Raw genomic sequence first — 9,518 nt, forward strand, 5'->3', positions numbered from 1 at the left:
GTCCCCACTCTGGCTGCTCAATTTCCCTTCACTTCTCTGCCCATGCCCTGGCCCCTGCCCACCGCTCTGGGGGCCACAGCCACCTGCCCTTGCCCAGGCCCACAGCTGAGCCGTTTCCACTGGGGTCTCTGCGCTGTTTGTCAATCTCCTTCCGCTCAGGCCTGTCCCACTTCCTCACTCTGACATCTGAGCGGCCCGCAGGGACAAGACGCTGAAGGAAACTTCACTTTCTGTGGTTTTGGCTCCACTCTCACCCCGAACAATCGCCTCCTCGGAGGTTTCAATTCCCACCTCCTGCACAGCTGGGTGCCGCCTCTGGATCCCCCCACCCTGCCCCCGGCCGTGAGAAGCTCACACGTGACTGGGCAGCCCCCACGCTCCCACCAGCCTCCCACACTGTCATCCCTGGGGCACGTGCACAAGCCCAGCACATCGAGACTAGACTCTGGTGCTTTCAAGGCTCTGAGCAGGCCTGCAGCGTGGCTGACTGCAGTGCTTGGGCCTGTCTGTGCAGTTGAAGCTCAGCAGAGGGTTGACTTATGTCCCCCAAAAGACATGTCTACATCTGGACCCAGGAAACTCAGCATGTGACCTTATTCAGAATACTCATTCCAAATAAGCATTTATTTGGAATACTCCTTTGGTATCTTGAGATGGCACCGTCCTGGGTATAGGGTAATCCTAAATCCAATGACAGGTATCTTCATAAGAAAAGAGGGCTGGGTGTGGTGGCTCATGCCCATAATCCCAGTGCTCTGGGAGGCTGAGGCTGGAGAATCGCTTGATCTCAGGGGTTCGACACCAACCTCGGCAACAGCGAGACACTGTCTCTACAAAAAATGTCCAAAAGTAGCCAGGCGTAGTGATGTGCAACTGTAGCCCCAGATACTTGGGAGGCTGAGGTGAGAGTATCGATTTAGCCCAGGAGATGGAGGCTGCTGTGAGCTGTGACTGCACCACTGCACTCCAACCTGGGTGACAGAGTGAGACCCTGTCTTAAAAAAATAATAATAAATAGATAAACAGGAGGAGAGAACACACAAGAAGGCCGAGTGAAGGTGAGGAGAGGAAGGAGACACGGGAGTGACGCAGCCACGTGCCAAGGGACGCCAAGGACAGGAGAAGCCTGGGACAGGCTCAGCCTCAGAGCTTCCAAAGGGAACCAACACTGAGGCCACCTTGACCTTGAACTTCTGACCTCCACAACGAGGACAGATAGGACAGAATACATTTCTGTTGTCTTTTTTTTTTTTTTTTTTTTTTTTGAGACAGAGTTTCACTCTTGTTGACCAGGCTGGAGTGCAATGGCACGATCTTGGCTCACTGCAACCTCCGCCTCCCGGGTTCAAGGGATTCGCCTGTCTCAGCCTCCTGAGTAACTAGGATTGCAAGCACATGCCACCACGCCCACCTAACTTTTATATTTTTAGTAGAGATGGATTTCATCATATTGGTCAGGCTGGTCTCGAACTCCTGACTGCAGGTGATCCACCCACAAAGTGCTGAGATTACAGACGTGAGCCATGATGCTTTTTTTTTTTTTTTTTTTTTTAAGACAGAGTCTCGCTCTGTCACTCAGGCTGGAGTACAGTGGCCCGATCTCGGCTCATTGCAACCTCTGCCTTTCAGGTTCAAGCAATTGTTGTGCCTCCCGAGTAGCTAGGATTAGAGGTGCCCACCACCATGCCTGGTTAATTTTTGTATTTCTAGTAGAGATAGGGTTTCACCATGTTAGCCTGGCTGGTCTCGATCTCCTGACCTCAACTGATCTGCCTGCCTCATCCTCCCAAAGTGCTGGGATGACAGGCGTGAGCCACCGCGCCCGGCCTGTTGTCTTAGGTCACCCCAGGAAATTCCTCCATGGTGGCGATGCCCAGGGGAGAGGCCCCACCCTTCTCCCCATGGGGGCTGTGGATCAGAACCCAGGCCAGGGCGCCCCCAGGCCTGCTGCCATCGAGAACCCCAAGACAGCGCATACTTCCAGCAACGCTCCTTTTAATATCCAGATGCCCAGAGCCACGGTCGGTGTGCTGAGCCCCGGGCAGGGCTGGTGGCCAGAGTCTGTCGGCTTCCAGCAGCACCACGAGGCTTTTTCCAGCGAGAGCCTGGATCACGGCGGCCAACAGAGGCCCAGCCCCTGGGGCCGTGTGCCTGGTCCCAGCTGCTGCGTCCCTCTGGCCAGCTACAAAGTGGAATGCTTCTCGAAGGGCACGGTCAGGAGTCGGGCGGCCGCCTCGTCCAAGAACCAGCACAGTTTCCCGGTGTGGGGCTGGACCAGGGCGGCGGGCAGCGGGTTTTCCTCCTTGTCCTCCAAAATGCGCTGCAGGAGAGGGCAGGAGAGTGAGGCCCCGCCCCCGCCCCCGCCCCTCTCAGCACGCTCCTGGCTCCCTCGCCAAGGATGACTCTTGTACCCTCAAAATGTGACAATACTCGACTCACCTGTCATCGCGCCAAACAGGAAGGACAGAGTCCCTTCCTCTCTATCCACTGAAACTATTTTTATTTATTTATTTATTTTTTGGGACGGAGTTTCGCTCTTTGTTACCCAGGCTGGAGTGCAATGGCGCGATCTCAGCTCGCCGCAACCTCCGCCTCCTGGGTTCAGGCAATCCTCCTGCCTCAGCCTCCTGAGTAGCTGGGATTACAGGCACGCACCACCATGCCCAGCTAACTTCTTGTATTTTTAGTAGAGACAGGGTTTCACCATGTTGACCAGGATGGTCTCGATCTCTTGACCTCGTGATCCACCCGCCTCAGCCTCCCAAAGTGCTGGGATTACAGGCGTGAGCCACCGCGCCCGGTCTATTTTTATTTTTCTTGAGACAAGGTCTTGAGCTGTCATCCAGGCTGGAGTACAGTGGCGCCATCACAGCTCATTGCAGCCTGCATCTCTGAGGCTGAAGTGGTCCTCCGCCTCAGTCTGCCAAGTATCTGGGACCACAGGCATGTGCCACCATGCCGGGCTAATTTTTTAATGTTTTGTAGAAACGGGGTCTTGCTATGTTAGTAAAGATGTGGTTTTACCATGTTTGCCCAGGCTAGTCTCTAACTCCTAGGCGGAAGTGATCCTCCCGCCTCAGCCTCCCAAGCTGCTGGGATTACAGGCATGATCGGCCGTGCCTGGTGTGTAACTGTTTAATACTGCAAAAGACCAGAGCAAAACACAAGAGTCAATAGATTCCGCTCTGCAGACCATCCAGTCTCTACTGCAACCACTCAGCTCTGCAGGTCCTGTCCCACAGCAGACAATACACACATAGGCAGGTATGGCTATGTTCCAATAAAACTTTATTTCTGGGCCTGGTAGCTCATGCCTGTAATCCCAGCACTTTGGGAGGCCGAGGCAGGTGGATTACGAGGTCAGGAGTTCGAGACCATCCTAGCTAGCATGGTGAAACCCCATCTCTACTAAAAATACAAAAAATTAGCCAGGCATGGTGGCATGCACCTGTAGTCCCAGCTACTCGGGAGGCTGGGGCAGGAGAATCGCTGGAACCCGGGAGGTGGAGGTTGCAGTGAGCCAAGATCGTGCCACTGCACTCCAGCCTGGGCAACAGAGTGAGACTCCGTCTCAAAAATAAATAATAGATAAATAAATAAATAAATATCCACTCATTAATTTCTGATTTTAACTTCACTTAGTCCTCCCTCTGACATTTTGTAGGTTTATATTATCGTCCTTTTTCTAATTCTAGAGGAAAGCATTTGATTTATTGATTTCAATGGTTTGCTACTTAATAATTTTAAAAAATGCATTTGAATGCTGTTAATTTACCTCTGAGTGAAGCTTTGCCCTCATCTCATCAATTTCATTTCACAGCTGTTAATACCCAGCTAGCCTTTAACTGCAATTTCTCCCACTTTTTTTCTAATTGCAATTTCAAGCTCCCTTTCAACCCAAGAATGACTGAGTTTTCTTCAGATCTGATGCTTCAGCACAATAATGTCTGAGGCTGGAGCCCACATGCCCATGAACTTTCTGGGACTGGAACCCTCAGCTGTTACCTTCAGAACAGCTGCCTTGCCTTCTCCAGTTGCCACAAAGATGACAGTTCGTGCTGCATTCAGGACAGGTAATGTGAGGGTCACACGCTGCGTTGGTGGCTTCGGGGAGTCACTGATGGGAGCTACAATCTTTTCCCGCTCCTGGGGGAGGAAGGTCAGGGATGGAAACAGAAGTACAATGTCGCTTTGGCTTCTTGGATACTTGCACACACCCAGCCTGGTCCAGCCACCATTCCATCCCATCCTAACAATCCCACAGTGGCGTAGTTTAAGGCCCCTGTTTTAAGGGGCTGAACTGAGACCTGGAAGGGTCTAGATACTCCACTGAACTCTGGCTCTAGACACTCCATCCCAGAGGTGTCCCTCCCTCTGGAAGTCCCAGATGTTAGGGACTGGGCTCAGGACTAGGGCAGAACTTACATCCGTGTGCTCACCTGCAGGAGGGGGTGGTCTGGGAAGAGTGAGCAGGTGTGGCCATCAGGGCCTACCCCCAGGATTAGCAGGTCGAAAACTGGGATGGAGTCCCCTTGGAATGCCTGGGCATGGGGAGAAGACAGTCTTGAGAGGTTGTGAGGTGGCAGGGGCACAGGGGACTCAAAGGACACAGAGACAGTTGTCAGAAAAAGAAATACAAGTAGGTGCGGTCAGGCGTGGTGACTCACACCTGTAATCCCAGCACTCTGGGAGGCTGAGGCGGGCAGATCAGGCGGTCAAGAGTTCGAGACCAGTCTGACCAACATGGGGTAACCCTGTCTCTACTAAAAATACAAAAATTAGCCGGGCGTGGTGGCGGGTGCCTACAGTCCCAGCTACTTGGGAGTCTGAGGCAGGAGAATCACTTGAACCCTGGAGGCGGAGGTTGCAGTGAGCTGAAATCATGCCACTGCATTCCAGCCTGGGTGACAAAGGGAGACTCTATCTCAAAAAAAGAAAGAAAGAAAGAAAGAAATACAAGTAGGTATAATACACGAAACAGTGCTCCTTAGCCCTCAGCCTGTGATCAAAGCCACACATCGGGAGACACATATGTCCCCAAGATGTGAGGACCCAGGCCTGTTTCCTGGGCAGCAGAGGCCACGTGGCCTTCAGGCTCCCCTGGGCAGGACTGTGGCCTCAAAGAGGGGATTCTTCAAAGGGATTTGCCAGCGATCCCTGGGGCAGTTCCTGCTGGTGACAATCAGAGGGCCGCTCCTCAGGGCTCACCTGACTCAGCTTCTTGGCGTAGTCCTCAGCGGCCTCCTCCACAGGCAGCTCGGGGTTAATGGTGATCACCTGGCTTTCTGGGATTGGCAATCTGGAGAGAAGATGCGTCTACATCCAACAGAGTGACAGTGTCACCAACAGTAACGTGACCGCCTGGATCCTCTGCAGAGGTGGTGATGTTACCATCATAACACCCATTTACAGATGGGGAGACTGAGGCATGGGGATGCCGGTGCATTTGTGCAAGGTCCCCTGGGTGATGAGTGGCACGGTCACCTCGGGAATGCTGGAAGCCAGGACCCTGAGCTCTGGGTGACGTCGCCTCTCAGGGCGGAGGAGGTTGAAGAGCAGGAGGGAGCCCTGCTGTTCTTGAGGGACCGGACAGGAGGTGGGCCTCCTGGGTGAACTGGGATCGTGGTGCTTCCGGCTGGGGCCAGCGTTGCAACAGGGGTCTTTCCAGTCCATTGTATTTGGAGGGTTTCCTGGCCACGGCCTGTACCTGTCTATCCAGCCCATTGTCCTACTTCAAACCCTCAGGGTTCCACGGCCCTTGAGATACTCAGCCCCTCACTATCCTCTGTGAGGCCCTGTGACCTTCTCCACCCCAACCCTCCCTCCTGACGCTGCCTAGGAAACTCCTATACGTCCCTCAGGCCACCTCCTCCAAGCAGCCACCCCCGCCTGCACCTGCCCCACTATAGGGAATAGGGGCCCGGCTTGGCCAGGCCCAGCACTTGTACCCAACGCACAGCAGGCACCCTGGCCTGTGAACGGTGGAGGAGTTGGCAGCAGATTTAACTCAAAAGCACTTGGAGTCAGACCTCCTGCAAGGGAAAGGCTGCAGCCCTTTCCCGCTGAGATGCACCCCGGGGTCCCCGATCTGCTCTGAGACCGCTTCCACGTCTCAGTGCCTCGTCTTTGTGCAAAGCCTAACTCAGTGAGCTGAGGCAATGTTAAGGTGAGCTACGAAGTAGAAGCAGGGGCTGACCGCCCTGAATGCTGACCTGAGGAGTGTGGACTCTACACTGAGGGCACTGGGGAGCCAAGGAGGGTGTGTGAGCTGGGGAGGGACACAATCGTATCCATGGTTGGAAAGACCACTGTGCTCTGTCCAAGGTCCCTGTGCAGGCTGCTATCAGAAAACACCATAAAGTTGAGGCTTATAAACACCAGAAAATGAAAAGGCATGGTGGCTCACACAGTAATCCCAGCACTTTGGGAGGCCAAGGTAGGACAACTGCTTGAGCCCAGGAGTTCGAGGCCAGCCCAGGCAGCATAGTGAGACTTCATATTTACGAAAAATAAATTAGCGCTGGGCGCGGTGGCTTATGCCTGTAATCACAGCACTTTGAGAGGCCAAGGCAGGCGGATCACCTGAGGTCAAGAGTTCAAGACCAGCCTGACCCATATGGAGAAACCCTGTCTCTAACAAAAATACAAAATTAGCCAGGCATGGAGGTGTGTGCCTGTAATCCCAGCTACTCAGGAGGCTGAGGCAGGAGAATCACTTGAACCCAGGAGGCGGAGGTTGCGGTGAGCCGAGATTGCGCCATTGCACTCCAGCCTGGGCCACAAGAGCGAAAAACTCCGTCTCAAAAAAAAAAAAAAATTAGCTGGGCCTGGTGGTGCACACTTGTGGTTCCAACTTCTGGGGAAGCGGAGGCAGGAGGATTGCTCTCTAGCCCGGGAGTTGAAGCCTGCAGTAAGCCATGATTCATGCCTCTGCACTCCAGCCTGGGCAACAGAGCAAGATCCTATCTCAAAAAAAGGGCAGGGCAGGGCAGGGGAGGGGAGGGGAAGGAAGAGGAGGGAAGGGGAGGGCAGGGTGGGGAGGGAAGGGCAGGGGATTAGGATCTTTGCAAATGTAATTAAGAACAAACATAGTGCATTAGCGTGGGCCCTAAATCCAATGACTGCTGTCCTTTTAAGACGAGAAGACACAGAATCAGAGAAGGCCATGTGTAGGCAGAGGTAGGAATCAGAGTGAAGTGACCCCAAGCCAAGGAACGCCCGGAGCCCCCAGAAGATGGAGGAGAAAATGAAGGATCCTCCCAAGGAGCCTTCAGAGGGGCCATGGGTCCACCAACACCTTGATTTCAGACACCTGGCCTCCAGAACAGTGAGAGAATCAATTCCTGTGGTTTTAAGCCACTCAGTTTGTGGTCATTTGTCATGCAGCCGTAGGGAACGAGTCACAGCGATTCCCCTCACAGAGAACTGACAGAAGAGGCCAGTCCTGGCTCCAGATCTGTTCTGTCGCACGGCCTTGGCCTTGGTTGGGCCCTCTTGTCACCGCTTGACCACGGTCAGCTCCTGCACATGCTCCGTCTCTCAGCTTAAATGGCACTTTCTCAGGACCCCCCCATCCCACAGCCCTTGACAACGAATGCTCGCTCCCTCTTCCCTAGCACTCTGTAGCATTTCACTTTTTCTTTTTTAAGACATTCTCAACTGCTGCCCAGGCTGGAGTGCAGTGGCACCATCTCGGTTCACTGCAACCTCCGCCTCCCGTGTGCAAGCAATTCTCATGCCTCAGCCTCCCCAGTAGCTGGGATTACAGGTCCGCACCACCATGCCTGGCTAATTTTTGTATTTTTAGTAGAGATGGGGTCTCGCCGTTTGGCCAGGCTGGTCTCCAACACCTGACCTCAGGTGATCTTCCGCAGCCTCCCAAAGTGCTGAGATTACAGGCATGAGTCACCGCGCCTGGCCAAAAACCCGCTTTTAAATGATGCTCTTTAAGAAGACACACAGGAAGCTGGAAGCTAAACGTGTACCCAACTATGAAGTCAGATGAGGCAGGGTCACACCCTGGCTGCCCCTCTAGTCACTAGATGCCTTGGGCGGGTAAGCTCTCCTCTGCTGGCCTCAGTTTCCCCATCTATGAAACGGGTGTAACATCTCATAAGCTGTGGTAGGGATTCATGAATTGATGCACATAACGCGTTCAGAAAGCCTTCCCCCTTATTACTAAAAAACCCACAAAACCATCATCGGCTCAAGCTTCTATGCAAAAAGAAGACGACACACCTAGCATGGGTGGCCCTCCACGCTGCCAGGCTCAGGTGACTGAGGCTCCGGCCTTTGAGCCCGCTCCTCCCACTCTTCCCTGAGCCAGGCCAAGGCTCCTCCAAGCCTCAGTTTCCCTGTCTGTAAAAAGAGCGCGTTCCTCTGATTCTACTGAATCCTGAGGCTCAAGGCCAAAGACGAAGAGCCTGGAAGCAGGGCCATCAGAGCGGCAAAGCTGCCCGGGGATCCCCGAGATGATGCTGGGGTGAGAGATGAGGACCCTGCGATCCAGGCTCCACACCTAATTCCTCGTGCCCCCGTCCGCTACGGGGCTGTTTATGGGCCTCGTAGTGACATGGGTCACTCGGATTCCCTGCCAGGACCTTGCCGGTGCCGTTCCTCTGCCTGATCACCGGATGAAGTAGGAAGAGGAACTGCAAGCGGGCCATTTCCAGCCCCGCCTAGATAAAGGCAGAGAGCGCGGTGAGCTCCTGCGGGACCCACACTGTAGGCGGGGTTCAGGCAGTGGGCGAGCCCTTTCGTCACGACCCTCAATGTCCCCCGTAGCCGAGGAGCAGGCAGTGGGTAACGCTCTCTCGGTGTGACCCCAGTGAGCCCCATAGCCAAGGTGCAGGCAGTGGGCGCAACCCTCTTGGCTTGACCCTGGTATCCGAGGTCCAAGCTGTGGGCTTGGCCCTCCTGGCATGACCACCAGCGGCCCCCGTAGCCGAGGTGAAGGCAGTGGGCACGGCCCCCTTGCCTTGACACCCAGTGGTCCCAGTAGCCGAGGTGCAGGCAGCGGGCGCGGCCCTCTCGGCATGACCCCCAGCGGCCCCCGTAGCCGAAGTGCAGGCAGTGGGCGCGGCCCTCTCGCCATGGTCCCCGGCGGCCTCCGTAGCCGAGGTGTATGCCGTGGCTGTGGCCCTCTCGGCGTGACCCCCAGCGGCCCCCGTAGCTCTCACCCGGTAGAGGCCGTACGTGCTCTCGGCGTGATCGAAGGGCACGAGGCGCTCATCGCAGAAGCCCAACGTCCAGCGAGCTAGGCTGACGGGCCCGGCAGGGGCGACGGCGGCGGGCAGCTCGCGGGCTAGCATCGAGACAAGGCTCCCGCCCGACAGGCCGAGCGCGAAACGGGCGCGAGGCCCCGCCAGGCAGCATGCTGCGCGCTGGGCCACCAGCTGCGCTAGCGACGCACCCAGTTCCTGGGGGCTCGAGAATACCGAGATGAGGCCCGGGGCCGGCGCGGCCATGGCGACGGCGGCGGTGGGGAGGCGGAAGCGCTCCCGAAGGCCGCTGGTGCG

At 55.4% G+C, this 9,518-nt stretch overlaps 1 protein-coding gene across 1 annotated transcript; it reads right to left on the bottom strand.

Annotated features, from left to right (window-relative positions):
• Positions 1–1,978: 1,978 nt before the first annotated feature.
• PGLS (6-phosphogluconolactonase) lies at positions 1,979–9,518 on the bottom strand. The gene is made up of 5 exons (XM_032267859.1): positions 9,180–9,518; positions 5,209–5,316; positions 4,440–4,541; positions 4,006–4,146; positions 1,979–2,320 (listed from the first exon to the last, which is right to left on the bottom strand). The coding sequence occupies exons 1-5, from the start codon at positions 9,465–9,467 to the stop codon at positions 2,183–2,185; spliced, it is 777 nt and encodes a 258-aa protein (XP_032123750.1). The 5' UTR covers positions 9,468–9,518; the 3' UTR covers positions 1,979–2,182.

Source organism: Sapajus apella, unplaced genomic scaffold (genome assembly GCF_009761245.1).
Source record: "Sapajus apella isolate SASKATOON/1434 unplaced genomic scaffold, GSC_monkey_1.0 scaffold173, whole genome shotgun sequence".
NCBI classification, from domain to species: Eukaryota; Metazoa; Chordata; class Mammalia; order Primates; family Cebidae; genus Sapajus; species Sapajus apella.